Genomic DNA, 16029 nt, shown 5'->3' on the forward strand with positions numbered 1-16029 from the left:
TCTTCAGCCCCCTTGTAATCTTCCATGACCTCCTTTTGCCTGTTGAAGATGATCCAGTTGTAAGGATACTTGTTTGTCAGCAGTCACTCTGTTCTCTGCCTTACAGCTCTGGGAGAGAACTTTCAAACTGTGTTGCACCATCTTTCACAGAAGGCACGTGAGATAAACAAGCTTCATTGTTAGCAGGCTGCCAGCCAGGTCTCTGGCTAGCTGCCTTCTTTATGGCAAGTGTTCTGTTCCCTTAAAGCTTCCAGAAGAACTTCATCAGGAATTTCTTCCATGCCATAATTCAGACTATCATTTGCAGCTTCAGCTAGTTCCACATCTTCAGTAGCTTGTAGGAAACAGGCATCATCGCTTGCATTGTCCCACTTACTGTCTGACAACAGGGAGTCTTGAGACAAGCTTTTTTGTAGAGATACTGAGCTGTTTGACAAGTCTGACACATTAGAACACCCATTTACTTCTTCAGTGCTTCCCCTTCCATCCATTACTGTACATTCTTCTTCCTTTTAGAAACAAGAATACTTATTCAGTCCATATGCAAATTGTCCTTGTACTTTTAATTGCTCTTATCTCAAAGTTTGAAACTTGTAGTCTCATGTATAATGGATACTACAAGAAGCAGACCAAGAAATCATGTTAATTTATAGCCACCTTAACCTGTGGAAGCTTATTTTAATAGGAATAGAAGTTTGCTGGTTTTCTAGCAAACTCCAAGTAGTCTATTGTCTACAGTTCCTTAAAGCAATATAAGGTTAAAATTAATTTTAGCATCTGTTCAAAGATCTGAAAATGCATTTAAATGCCACTTTCTATGAAGTAGCACTGATAGCTGTTGATCTGCTTAAGTGGAGCTTAATGTGCCATTCTCCAGTATGAAATTTAAAAATGTAAAAGTTGCAAAGATGCCTACTCAGTGGAAAAAAAAGTTTAGGGCTCAGAATCTAGGTGCCTTATCAGGTCACTTTGAGTACTCTACCCCCACAGGTAAACATAACTGCTTTTAATATACTGGAGTTGACTGAACTTCAGATTTGCAGGTCACTGATGTAAATTTGATTCTGACTGACTCAAGTCTTGAAGAAGCACTTTCTGGTTTAGGTGGCCCTGTATGAAATCAAACATGCACAGCAGAGCTCATCTTGGGCAGTTTTTCAATTCTGCACCTGCAGTTTATGCACTGGGAACTGCTGTTCAGACCAAAACAGAAGAAAGTTTAGTCCCAGGTGCAGTCAGGCTTTTCCAGTAACTCAGGCTTTATCTGTTGCTGACTTCTTTTGTGCTAGATCTGCTGCTGGAAAACTTAAAAATTAGTGCACCTGCATAGTTGCTCTGGGGAGCTATTCTGTACCACTGTAACAGCTGTATGGAGCAAATCAGATCGTGTGAGTGGGGACTTCCATAGCTTCCACAGACAGCTTTACTCAAGAACTTCAGTATATCAGTAGGAAGAAAACATACCTCTTTGAAAAGAAACGGGAGACATATCCTAGGTGGTAGAGGAAAACCTAAACCAAATATAGGGCATTAATTAAAGTTAACATTCCAAAAAGTATTAAGTATAATTTCTTAGAAATCACAGAATACATACTTTGTGATTTGAAGTTTTTTTCTCTGCAGACTGGATCGTGGCACTTTTGATACCAGACTTCCTTCTTTAGATCTACCAGAATCCTAAGAATGAAATCATTTAGGCTTCATAACAGCACATAAATGAAGTAAACTCATATAGTAGGAAACTCACAGTAAGTGAACACATTTTGTATGGATATTGCTTTCATACTCTGACATACTTACATTAGATACTTATTTTGTACAACCTGTTGTTTTTCCCAATAAACTTCAGGCCCCTTAAGTTGAAAATATATTTCTTGTAATATAACTAAGATTCAAAAGTGAAATATAGGCAACCTCATTATATTAAGCTTGGAATTAAAGATCATTAAAGTAAGATTAGTATGTGTGACCTAACTGTAAGATAAGATTGTTGTTGCTGCTGCTGTTGCAGACATTTCCATTATAAAAGCCAGATAAAATCAGTTTCCTGTCAGCTGATTAGACAACCCAGCCTTCTTCAGCTGTGCTTTAGAAACACCAAGCTTCAAGGAACTTGCTTGAGAAGCACCATGTTCACCTGGTGTAGTGAAAAATACTAGAAATACAAATTCGGTTATCACAAAGTAAATTTAGGGGGGGAAGAAGTTAGTGGGGCTTTGCTTTCTTTTTGTTTTCATGTGTGTTTGTTTTTCCAGGTTTGGTTTGGTTTGGTTTTGGTGGGTTTTTGGTGGGGATTTTTGGTGCCTTTTTTGTTTGTTTATTTTATTTTCTTTTTAAATCCTTATATCCCCACAGAGCCCAGAGAGCAGAAACTGTAACAGCTGCTGATTCTATCCATAAGTTTTTCAGCATTTTTTGTAGAACAGCAGTTGAACAGCAAATAAATAATGCAAACTGCTTTGAAGTGAACAGTGAGCAGTTAAGGAGCATACATTATGTTGTTACTTTTGTGAGCTCTTCCAATATTTTCACACCACCGGTAACCAGAAATGTCATATACAAGGATTTCGTCCGGAGAGAAATAATTCCATCGTCGGATCCCTGGGGAAAAAAAGGCAAAATGCTTTAAAAATACTGCTGCAGAACACTCACTCGTTTGTAGGTAGTAAAGCAGTCTTTACCTCCTTTACCATCTTTATTAACCAAAGAACAAACAAAAGAATCAATTTCTGGATATGGTGAATCCTGGTAACCTTCCATGGAATCTGTTAAAATAAAGGCCAGGCATAGATAGGGTTACTGGCTGTAATTGTAACACTGCTGTTACACATTATATAGACCACAGACAGAAATGTACCTGAATCATACCAAATCCTTAAATAAAACCAAGGATAAATTCACTGATAGTTTCTTGTAGATTGTTAAACTGCTACCCCCCACACATACCCCCAGGGTACAGAGAGGACTGGGACAAAGCATGGCAGCTACAGTTACCAGGTCTGTAAATCACAGCACATCTAATTGAGAAGTACTTTTTTCTCCTGTATAGTAGAAAAGGCTTTGAGATACCTCTATTACTTCTGGTAGTTTTACTGTTTAAAAAAGCAGACATTCTTCTATCCTCTTCTGAAAAGCCAGATGACAGAACTTTTGTGTCATCCCTTTCTCTGAAGAAAAGAGAGAAAACAAAGGAAAATGTGAGTCTTAAAGCATAACATAGCATGGTAAACAGTGTAACACAGCACCATATGGAGGGCATAACATAACATAGTCCTGGGCTACCGGCTCTAAGTGGTCGAGCTGGAGCAAGAGTTTTTGGTTCAGATGCCCTGCAGAGGTCCTTCCACGTTAATCTCGCCAGTCGGTGACTCTGCTCCCTATGTCCATCTCCGTAGCATTTTGTCTTCTCATTTTGAGAGTTTCCTCTGGCTTGCACCAGCAGAGGGCAGGTTTTCCTCCACCAGAACAGTAAAATTTGGTTCCTGGCAAAAATCCCAGGACCCAGGAGTGCTGGTTGGTGGGCACTCTTAAGGCAGTATTTGCCCTAGTGTACTATTTCTGCATGTGCACACTGTGAAACGTTTCACTGTTTGGTTTTTTCCGTTTCTACAATGAACTACTTTTCCTTGCCGTATTACTAGCTGGCAGCCAGATGATCAAAGAAGACTAAATTCAGCACAGCAGAATCTCTCACCCGTATTTCTGGCAGAAAACAGCTGACACCTCTGATCTGAGTACACTATACAATTTTTGCTATGGGATTACTGTCATCAGTTCAGGACAATTAACATTTTGGGATACAAATTTAAGTCACCACAAACACATTTTTAACAAAAACATTATATGCCTACCCTGTAGTGGTAGGTACCCTTCAAGCCTTCTTTCTGGTGCAGTAATGACTAGGATCATCTTATGATAGTGAAGGGTAAGACAGTATCAATACAGAAAACTTGATTATTGTATGTACCTGTATCCAACCAAAGGATGTATCTATACCAAATGGGAAATCTGGTATGCAAGCAAACATATACAAAAAAATCCTTCTTAGCTTTTTTAATCACACTTCAGAAAATATTTAGATTCTTCATATCTAATTGACTGTAAATCTATATTTTTTCCTTTCAGAACTATACAGAATTGAACTAAGTAACGGTTACATTTTGTCATTTTTTGTGTGTACAGAGAAATGAAGCACAACTCGGAGACTGTGCCACATATTCTGTGTTATTAAAACTCCTCAGTGACACAGTAACAATGTTCATTGATAGCAGGAGAAAAAAAATCACTACAATGTGTATTTCAAAACAGTTCAAATTCTATTGGAATTAAGCAGTTACCTAATGTTGCAGATCAAAGAGGAAAGAAAATATGCTTCTTCCAAGGAAACGTCATCTTCACAGTTAGGCACAAACTTATTATCCTCTGCTATCTTCAGAATCACATTTTTTCCTGCTTTTGATGATTTATACATACGGAAATTTCTGTTCTTTGTATAAACTCCTACAGGAAAAAGAAAGTGTTTCTTAACATAACAATGCTGGCTAGGATTTAAGATACTTAGCACATTTAAATTAAACATTTTTCCTTCGCACCAGCTAAGGGTCTAGGGAATGGACAAAAACAATTACTGTGTCTCACGTCCCATAAAAGAAATGCAACAAAGCAAGATCATGCTCACGTGCACGTTTTTTGTGTTTTAGAATAATTAAGACACACACTCAACACCTCTGCATAGGCATTTTAATCATTCTGACATCAACATTGCTAGAAGTTTCCCTTCAGTGTAAGAAATTGGTACTTTCCACGTTAACTTTGTGAAATACAACTAAGCATAAAGAGATGCACCATTATTCTAACTGGAAAGGACTTCACATTCCTCAAACTTTCCACATTCATCAAACTTTATGTTTTCTATGGACTCCTGTCTCAAAACCAATCAAACAAATGAGCAGGTATCTTAAACATTGCTTAATCTAAGAACTTACTGAGGAGGTAGGTGGGTGCTTTATTTGTGGCTTGCATTTAATGTTTTATGAAGATAAAAGAACTTAAAGTAGTAATAACGCAAGCATGTCAGGTAGCTTTTTGTCACTGCAGTCTTGTGGGGTAGTTCAGTATTTCAGTTACTTTGATTTTAGCTTTCCAGTTGTGAGGTAATGTGTGTAACAAATATTGCAGATGGTTAATTTTGGGGGACCAACATTAAGTTCTTCAAAGGTGACACAGTAAACTCGTTTTTGTTTGTTTAATTTCTGTTCATGAATATTCTTGAAGAAATTTTGCATAGTTAAGTGCAAACTAATTCTAAATGACTAGTAGGAAAGCCTACTGCAGGTCCAGCTTTGGGATTATGTTTCAACAAAGCAGACACACTGAAGAGGCCAGCAATAAAAGTGATCCTAAATTTCATGAGAAGAGTGAAGGAATAGGGTTTCTTCCGAGAAGTCTGAGAAAGAAACAAGATAAAGTCCTCATGTGCATAACACTGCTCTACAAAAAGATGCTGAACTACTTTTGTTTCACTGAGGGCAAAAAAGCAGAGAAATCAGGTCTAGGGATAGAGAAGGTGGAAATCTTCAGTTTGACTGTGGGTGTTGTGCTTCTGGAAATTCATAACATTTTTATACCATGAACTGGCTAAGCCCAGCTGGGCCATGAAGTGCCCAACCCAAAATTGCTATTATTCTGTCATCAAAGCTTAAACAACTGCCATTGCAAATAGCATAAAGCAGCTCAGTTCATACATGCAGAACGGTATAGAAGCCATGCCTGTAAGACTGGTTCAGTAACAAAATAGCTTCTAATGCAACTGAAATGACAAAAATGTAATGCATGCCATCCTCTTTTAACCCAAAGAGCAGCATATATAAGTCATTAGGAACAAAATCAAGAAGACAGCCTTGTGTGGCAAGAGTTTCTTCAAACTTCAGAACAAAATAATTAAATGCAGTAACGTGAGAAGTTCTATGGACCACAAATGTAAGGCTGCTTTCAGGAACAGCATTTGTGATCACAGTCTCAGCACATACTGTATTTGGTTTAAATTCTGACCACAAGAACACTGGTATTGTCTGTAATCAAAGACTGAGAAACATCTCATTTCTTCTTAACCTTTGTTGCATCCAAAAGAGGTTTGAAAGCACTTCTTATATTTACCTAGATCCACAAAAAGTTGCTTGTTGCCTTCTTTATCATTTACTATTAGAAAGGAAAATTCCAAATTTTCTCCCTGTTGTGATGTTGCCATATCCTTTGTTTTGTGAGCAATGGCTGGCCAGCCTTTGGAAGCATCTTCAACAGCTCTGAAGTTTGCAAGAGAACCATCTAATCCAACTCCTTCTGCAGAACACTGCAAAACATTTTCTGCTCCTTCTGGAATTGCAGCAGCAGCAGCTTTACTCTCCATTAACCTTATGGCAGGCTGCAAAATGGTTCTCACAAAGTTACCTTAAAAAACAAACAAGCAGAACAACCCAAAACCAGATGATGTCCTTTATGAGTCAAGAAAGAATTTAACAGTTCCTGTGCAAACATTTTTCAAAACAGACAAAGATGGAAGTGGTTGGAGCTGGGGCTTTTTTTTTAACCCTTCTGAATTTTTTAAAAGAAAAATCTTTTGACCAGCTCACTGCATGAAATAGTTCTGGTTAGTAACTAAGAAACTCATGCTTGGAAAAATTTTGTACTAGACTGTCCTTTTTTGTTTTGTTTGAAGAACATGTGAACATAAACAGCTGTGCCTGTATTAATTGTATCAAACAGCAACAATCTTCCTCTTTGCAATTTTACTACTGGGAATAGAGAACTGAGCAGCAAGGTGGTTTGGCAATCACCTCCTTAACTCATTTTTATATTTTGGATTTGTCAGCCACGTAGATCAATATGAATTCATTGATCTCTGCAGCTTTCCTGTGGACCTACATCAACTCCTATGCTTTCTTACATGAGCTATGAACTCAGTCTCTGTATTGTAATTATAAGTAGTAACTAATCTCAAACATTTCATACTAAATGTTTTTAATCCTATTTAAGCCCATGCATGGCTCCTCACAAAAAAAATCATCCAAACAAACAAGCAGAACAACCCAAAACCAGATGATGTCCTTTATGAGTCAAGAAAGAATTTAACAGTTCCTGTGCAAACATTTTTCAAAACAAAGATGGAAGTGGTTGGAGCTGGGGCTTTTTTTTTAACCCTTCTGAATTTTTTAAAAGAAAAATCTTTTGGCCAGCTCATATCCTAGTTTGTTCTACATAAATACCACTAACTCATCTTAAACAGTTTTCAAAACAGCCAAGATGGAAATGGTTGGAGTTTGTTTTTTGGATTTGGGGGGGGTGTGTTTCCTTATGGATTTTTTTTTTTAATCTTTTGACCAACTCACCACACAAAATGGTTCTGGTTAGTAACTAAGAAATCCATGCTTAGCAAGAATTTGACCTAAACAAATGAAACAAACCAACCAAACAAAAAACCAACTTGAAAATAAACAGCTGTGTCTATATTAATTGTATCATACAGCAACAATCTTCCCCTTTGCATTTTTTTATTACAAAGAACACAATGAAGAATTAAAAAGACACCACTTGAGTGTGTCTGAAAAAAATATTTACCCTCTTAACTTTAAACATAATCTTCCCATCACCTCAAAGAATATATTTTTTATATAGATTTAGTGAAATTGTGTAGTTATCTGCATTTTTAGTTATTTACTATAGCAGAGTATTTTGCACAAAGTTAAAATGCTTTAAGCCAGATTTGTTAAGCAGGTTACTAAAATGCATTAATGAAAAGTCTAGAGTGCAGTATTATTGGTAACATGCATGAATTTAACACTGATATTTACATATTTCAACTACAAAAAGTTGAAATAAAAAAAATAGCAGTTTTTGCTGCAACTTCACCATCTTGTTGAAAAGGGAAAGGCAGGACATGAATACCCAATCTCTAAATATATTTGAAGTCTGACAGTAAACATGCCAGATGCACTCACAGTGGAGACACAGAACACTAACCTAATGGGCTAGAATCAATACTTCGAGCTTCGACTTGAAAGAACTCACCAGTGTAATTTAGTTATCAAAATCATAGGCTAACATTGCTGTCATACCTAATTATTTATCATCCATATAATTACTTAAAAGTTTTATAGAGGCAGAGAAGTTGAAGGTCACACTTTTGAACTAAAAACCACAGTAATTCCATTTAAGTCTTTGAGCTTTTTTTGCTATTTACTAGCGTGTCACTCAAGAAGGAACTGCTCTGTGTCACACTTGGGGCTGGCAGCCTGTGGTATAAGCATTTGCTTGTAACTTTGACAATCTGCTTAGACTGCCATGTCAGTTATTCCTTCAAAGGTTTAGGGACACAGATTCCACAGCTCTTAAGAATGAGAAATGAGGTTTTATCATCTTAAAAAAAAAAAAAAAAAAAAAGCCTCTTTGTTTCAGAGTAAGGATCTGGATTTCGGCCTGAAGTGATGCTTAGGCCATGACCAGATCCAGCCTCTCCTTAGTTTGCTCTACCCCTTCAGCTGTTCAAGCTGATGACCTTTCATAGATAATTCCTCAGAGCAAAACAAAATCTGTGTCAATCCTACACAATTTTGATCTAGTGGTATATGAAATAACAAGACCATTCTAAAGGAAAATAAGATTTTTTTCTAATGCTGTACCAGGCTAGAAAGAAGCCCAGTGCTGTGTCATTAAATGTAACATGACAGTGCTGTCATTAAGAACTGAAAGCAAAGAGCCCATCTTCCCTGTGCTCCTTACAATCCCCTCTTTCCTAGGACATAGATAGTACACAGGAAGAAGCTACATAAAAAACACAAGAGGTATAAAAAAAGAAGAAACACAGTATAAGCTTTACTCAAAACTGGAATGAGGGAAAGTACAGAACTAGAAACAGAGGTAAGGGTGAGAAAGGAAAAGTAAGACTAGGCATGAAGACAGATAGACAGATTGTGACCAAGCAGACAGCACAACAGAAGCAGAAACCTGAGTGGGACCAAAAGTATGAACCCAGCATGTAAACCCAGGAAGAGAACATAACTTCTTGAAATCCTGTGGCTGTTGTCACAATTCCTTCTGGACAGGAGAAGGAATCGTCTAGGATGGAGAGGACCTTTAAAATCCTTGTGCTCAACCATTAAATTAACATACCAAGTCCACTGCTAAACCAGGTTCCTCAGCACCACATCTATGTATCTTTTAATCATCTGCAAGGATGGTGATTCAACCACTTCCCTAAGCAGCCTGTTCCAATGTCTGACAACCCTTTCAGTAAAGAAAATTTTCCTAAGTCCAACTTAAACTTCCCCTGGCATTACTTGAGGCTGTTTCCTCTCATCCTGAATGAAATAGAAATACGTATTCATTTCCACTGGAATACAGATTTGTTTCCATGTATTATTCCACTAAAACAAATATTCAAATGTGAGATGGCACCGTACAAAGTTAAAAGCTCACCTTTTATTGCTAGGTGTAAGAGAGAACAACATACTTACCAACATGCATATTGTCCTTAAATACAGTATTCTGGGGAAGAAATATTAAGTGCCGACTAAATTTTTCATCAGTACTGGAATCTAAATTCAGGACATCTTTGGCTGAACAATTTACATCATAAAGTTCTTTTAATTTTTGGCTGACAAGCTGAAACAATAAGCATTAATTAGGCTATTTTCTACAGTGCTATCTGTAAAACCTAACACAAATGTAGATTTTACATCTTTTTTTTCAAGTTTCTGTGCTCATTTTAAACACACAATTAATTTAATTCAATTCTAATCCAAACTCATAACATAGCAAACTTTAACCAAATTTGACATAGACTATTTCTTGAAGTAAGTCACTGAATATACTAACAGTGATAAGCTGAGCAGTTCTTCAGGTCAAAGGCTAATTTAGTGGCTCTATCTTCTGTTTTTTTTCCACCACCAAGCTGTTCACACCCACAGTGTGTAATTCAGGCTTGCTTAGAGCGGAAGTCAGAGGCTATCATGTTACAAAGGGCTGCTGTGCTAAGTCCCTGTTATGATTAACCAAATCATAGGTATGACTCAATGAACACTAAGCAGAAAACACAAAATGTTTCAGTCACTTCTCTCCCTCCTTTCTTCCTAGCTAGGGACATGCAAGCATCGGAAGTCTCACAAATAAATGGCCACTCATGGAGATTTTATTAGAACAGAAGACAATAGTCTAAAAACCTACTTTATTTTCCACCTCTGTCATAGTGAATTTGCACAATTTAACAAAATTGGTAATTAGCAAAGATATTTAACTTTAGGTACCAAATTGTTAAGTGCAGTCACATGATATTCTGTACATCATCATTTAATTCAGCTATAATGAACTGCCAATCGGAAGACACTTAAAATCAGGAGGGATTTATCCAAGCCTTGATAAAAGACTGCACCAGCTGGCAAAGACAATGAACTGAGGAATGTTTGAATGGAACTATTACTGATGCTACTCAGAAGAATTCACATTCACAGCTGTGAAGTGGCAGAGCACCTAAAACAATCTACAAAAGCAAACTTATCATATCAGTAAACCCACAGTGAATACAAGCATTCCAACAACCACCATTTTAGCGTTTTTCCCTTTCACTTAGGGAATGTATGCTTTAATTAAAACAGTACTTTTTACTTCATTAAAAATGACCACTAACAAAAAGATTCTACAATTCTTTTTCATTTTACTACAGAACAATCAAGATAAAGTATGTCACGGACCAAGTTGAACCTGCTGCTGTTATTCATACCATGCCACCGTCATGCCAACTTCAAAAATGAAAGTGCTGACTGGAGCAAAGTATGGGTCTTGAAGTTCAGAATGCAACATGGGAGGCTTCCTGTTCTGGTTGTTCCTTCTGGGTTCCAGATTTTCGGGTGTGCTCTCTTTTTCTGCAGACATGGCAGAGTGGGAGTCATGTAGCTGCTGGTTTGGCTTTCTGTTTTATGCTGGGTTTCCCTGTATTTCACTCTGCTTCTTCTGCAAATAGGCTAAGATAAGGTAATCATGCATTGTATTGTTATTAGATTACTAGACCTGCATTGGATTATTAGATTATTAATTAGATTATTAGCTAAGGTAATTATGCTAGTAAGGTGTGCTGCCAAAAGGCAACAGAGGGATGCCACGGTCAAAAAGACTGTAACAGTTGAGTGCCAAGGCTAACCTGCCTGCTCCCCCAGCACAGAAGTGAGGGCAAGAGGAACACACAACTCAGGGCTGAGATAAAGAGGTAAAGATAAAGAGATAACATGAGCACAATGCATAATCACCTTAGCAACTGTGCTGGTTTGAGGCCAGACAGATCCTCTCTTGCCCCGAGAGGGACAAAAGAATGACACTCACACAAACAGATTGGAGAGTGATAGAAAGTTTAAATGGAAAAGCCATTGGTGAAACTACAAAGCATGGTGCCAAGAACATCCCAAAGCGTGCAGAGTCCTTTACATAACACCCAAAGGCTTCCCAGTCCTCCCTTCTCCCACCTGAGGGTATACCCAAAACCCCCAATGCTCTTTCTTCCCCCCCTCCCTCCACTGCTAGGCTGGTCTCAGGCTAGCCAGGTCTGAGACTGCCTCCTCCTTTCTCCTCCTGGCATTAGGCCTGGACAGACCTAAGAGGCCTTGAGATACTCCCCCACCATTACCTGATGGGGAGCATCTCCCACGGGAGCAGAGGGGGAAGAAAGAGGAAGAGAATGAGTTTGCAGATGGACCTATAGGGGGCAGGATTTATGGGTAGAAATATGCTGTTTCCTGTGTTGGGTTGACATTCAGGACACCAGAGGTGTGGCTTCTGTGGCAGCAGCAGGAGGCACCCAGCCTAAACTGCCACAGCAACTGAAACACGAAGCCTCCCATGTTGCAATCTGAACTTCAGGGTCCATAATACTTTGCTCCAGTCAGCACTTTCATTTTTGCAGCTGGCGTGACTGTGGCATGGTATGAATAACAGCAGCAGGTTCAACTCAGTCCGTGACAAGTAGTACATACTTTGGTTTCATATTAAATCAGCAACAAATTTGTATTAACTCATGATAAGATGTTGCTCCAGTTTACCTCAATTAACTTTGCGACCATGCTCTTGCCATCTGCACCAGGATTTGCTGGTTTGTAGAACTCCAAATCAAAATAAAGTTTGCAAGCATCTTGTTCAGGAATTACTTCATAGCAATGCATAAGACTTGTTTTATAACCTTTGCTAAGGACAAATAAAACCAGATCACAACCTCTTATGATAAACTTTACACATGCTTATCAGCTGCAAACAAGGGTGCCACAAGTCTTAAATATTATTCTATTTTTCAGTCAACCACCCATACTGCAAAAAGAGTAGCAGCCATGTAATGCTTAGAAAAATTTGTAACTGACCAGCAAATTTCTGGCCTAGATTTTAAGTGTGTAATGTGTTCTCCCTGTACCCCCCTAGCCTTACAATACATACTGTCAACAGAAATGCTGTTGAGAATTTAGGGAATGATGAAAACTACAGTAAAAAAAAAAAAGTTATTCTTTCAGACACTAAAAATGAGATTACACAGGCTAATTTTCAAATTGAGAAAAAAAAATCAAGATTACTTTTCACATAAAAATTGACCTAGGTTTCTTTTATCTCATAATCATACATATTATAAAACCAAAAACTGGGGAAAAAAGTTGTCCTGGTGTTTGCTAGGACAGAATCCCAGGCCAGCCATGGGCTGCAGCCCATTAGCCACTCTGAGTCAGCCAGGACAGTTGACTTGAGTTGGCTCACAGCTGTATCCCATGCCATGAGTATCACACTCAGTATAAAGGAAGAAGTTCCCTACAGATAAGGGAGCTTCTTGATAGTCTCATGCTTGGGCTTCATATCTTCTTCCTCTGCCTTCTGTTCTCAGGGAGTACTTTCCTGGATATTGTGACTGCTGCACTTTTGTTGGGCTGAGTATAACATTATATATTTAATACTGATGTTGGTACCATTTGGCTATTTCATGAAATGCTTTCTCTTTAACCTGTGGGTCTCCTTTTCCCTATTTCCCTTTTTTGTTAGGAAGGGGTCATGAGGTGTTAGAGTGACTGCTGTAGTTCAGCTGCATATACAGCTAAACCCAGACAAAAATTCAGCACATGATCAAATTGGCAATACTTGAAATTACATTTATAAATCTCAGCCTATAAATTGGTAACCAGACATCTCAATGCCCATTTAAATCAACATCTGACTAATTATAGAAATGTTTTTGTCTCCTATTGGCATGATGCCCTGAGGAAAGCTGACAGCAAAGGCAAATCTACTGCTACTATATTTAAGTTCAGCTTACAGGGTCCTTAATTCACAGGAAATAATGGCAGTCTGCAACTCTGAAGAAATTTGAAACCTACTATAGAATTGATGGGACAAGATCAAAACCTCAGACTACCCATTATGGCTAGTGGGGATAGCTACCCAGGAATAGCTATTACCATTAGTGTATATTACCATTATGTGTCCAGTATGCTTCTATCTTATGGTAGCATATAGGGTACCTTTCCAAATACTCACGTGTAGTAAAACCAAAGCTCTTTATATGTTGTCACAAGGTAAAATCTCTGTCCACTTTGTGTGTCCTTTTCTAAGGCAAATACATGAACATCCTTTAAAAAATAAAAAGATTGACTTTTCTTATGTAAAGAACTTTCAGAAGTTCCTATTTGACATTAATTTCTTAGTAACTAAAGGTTAGTGAATACTAGAAAACTGTAAGTAGATCACTTATCCTCTTTCAAGTTAAGTAGCATCTGATTTCAGCTACATGAGTAGAAAGTTGAAGCTTTTCTTTGTTGTGCCTTAATGTGAACTCTCTTTACTCTGTGAAGTTGTCTTTTTTTTTTTCTCACTAGTAGTGAGTACACCTAACAGGAGGAGGAACAATGTCTTGAAAGGAGCAGCCTCATGAACATGATGGTAGTGTATGGCTTTACAGTAAAAATTCTTTAGAGTCTCTATTATCTAAATTAAAAAATGGAAATCTGAAAAGAAAATTAAAAACAAGCAAACAAAAACCCCAAACCCAACCTACTGCCAAGCCTGCCAGTCTGTTTTCGATAATGCACTGTCAGGCTCACCAAAACACCTAAAACAGTGTGGAGGAAAAACCTGGTACCTTCTTTAAAATCAGTAACCAATTTAAAAAGTATTATACTGAAAGCATTTTGCATAGCATTTATTTGGCTCATGGCTGCTTTTCATTTGAACTTGTTACTCTGATGTCATTGGAGAGCTGTGTTGTTCTAATTTTGTCTCTGCCTCTCATGTGTCTTTTTCATCCTCAGTTTTTTCCTTGCTCTCTCTTCCTACTCAGCTCTCACTAACTGCCAAGCCTGACAGTTCGGTCATCTTCAGAAGGAACAAATCTATCAACTACCATGTTTCCAAAAAGCTCTCTTAATGTTAGAGGTTAACGTCACATATCAATTCATATGTTAGAACTAGCAATTCTTAGAGCTACCTCCAGTGTAGCATGGTCTCCTACAAAGACAAGAAAAATACTTGCTGTATCAGGAATGAGAAAAAAGGGGGTGTGGTGTGTGGAAATTACAACCTGGTAAAGACTTTACTGTTAACCAAGCTTTTAAGTACTTAAAGAACAGAGATAGTTAGTTAACCAGTAATTTACCTCTTTGCAGGTTTTTACATAATTAAAAGCTTCAGCCTGCCGACAAAATATTTTCCAAACAGAGGATGGCAGAAAGGGTTTGGATAGTTTTGGTTTATAAACTTGAGGAAGAGGGTTTCTTTCATAGTGAGATGCTAGTTCTTCCACTTTCTTCAGTCTTTCTTCCCATTTTCTCTTCATTTGTCCTAAAGCAATTACAAACAGTCAAATCAGTATCAATTTCTGTTTGACTCAGTTTTAATATATTCCATACTCATCACTGCTCAACAAGTAGTTTTATTTAGCATACTTTATTAACCAAGAGTTGCCAATATTCCAAATCAGCACCCAACCTTGCTATGATGATGATCACTTTGACATCGAATCTTTCCATGCAGTTTTGGAAGATCCTTGTATTAATACTATCAAGGACAAACACAACAGAATAGAGACAGAAGGGGAAGGCCTAGGAAGTTTCATTTTTGTTTACAGAATGGTATTGCATTCCTCCTCAAAGTATGCACAGTGTTAACTAGCTACGCAACATTAGTAAGGAGGGAAGAAATACTATTACTTCTGCTTTATGATTGGAGGGACAAATAAGGTAATTTTTACAGCCCAGCACTTGAGTTCCTGAGAAAAATTTAGAGTTCAGTGACTCCAGCTCTGAGCTCTGTATCTCAAAGAACTGAAATACAAAATAAGGTGTTATTGATCAGGAATGCTTTCACCTGCTTTAAAATTTCATGTACTTTCTTGCAAAGGTAAGTGGTAATCTTATCTCTTCTCAGAAACAGCATGTGATGCAATAAATGCTTCCTATCTTGTAACCTTTACACTTCTATTTGCATTAATCCAAATGCTACAAAGCAATGTAGTAAACCACAGCCACATACTAGCATGTATAAACATTTGTAAGTTTCATTAACTTTTTTCTGGAAAATTAATTACTCCTCTGAACATCTGCTAACTGACAAAACTAAGAAAGTGTGAAATAAAGGAAGAAGAACAAGAAGTAAACAAAGATGAAGGTGAATCTTTTTGGTCTGTCCTGCATAACCTTTTACCAACCCTTGGTTCTCAAAAGAACCTCACATTTGTAATGAAAGATAAAGATGAAAGTGATTATACTCAAAAGTATTCAACCCTTTAACAAGCTGGATCTGTTAAGGTGAGTTTAAGAATCTAAACATTCTTGTGGGCCCTGAAGCCCTAATTTCAGATCTTCTGAATCCTCTTCCAAGTTTTCCACAGTAAAGGTTCCTGGTCACCTAACATTTCTGCCCATGGTATGCCTAAGCCTGGCTCTATTTTGCCAATTTAGTGCTTATGTTGAGTCTAAGTATTTTTTCCTTCTTAGAGGGGTCAGACATACCTCTATAGACTTT

General features: G+C 37.7%; 1 protein-coding gene across 1 annotated transcript; it reads right to left on the reverse strand.

The window, feature by feature from the left end:
- Window positions 1-206: 206 nt before the first annotated feature.
- PRIMPOL (primase and DNA directed polymerase) lies at window positions 207-14842 on the reverse strand. Its single transcript, XM_054383118.1, has 12 exons — window positions 14663-14842; window positions 13549-13640; window positions 12081-12222; window positions 9510-9657; window positions 6157-6447; window positions 4338-4500; window positions 3070-3167; window positions 2682-2765; window positions 2493-2601; window positions 1595-1677; window positions 1465-1511; window positions 207-509 (listed from the first exon to the last, which is right to left on the reverse strand). The coding sequence occupies exons 1-12, from the start codon at window positions 14840-14842 to the stop codon at window positions 207-209; spliced, it is 1740 nt and encodes a 579-aa protein (XP_054239093.1).
- Between the last annotated feature and the right edge of the window lie 1187 nt (window positions 14843-16029).

Source organism: Indicator indicator, chromosome 8 (assembly GCF_027791375.1).
Source record: "Indicator indicator isolate 239-I01 chromosome 8, UM_Iind_1.1, whole genome shotgun sequence".
In the NCBI taxonomy this organism is placed as follows: domain Eukaryota; kingdom Metazoa; phylum Chordata; class Aves; order Piciformes; family Indicatoridae; genus Indicator; species Indicator indicator.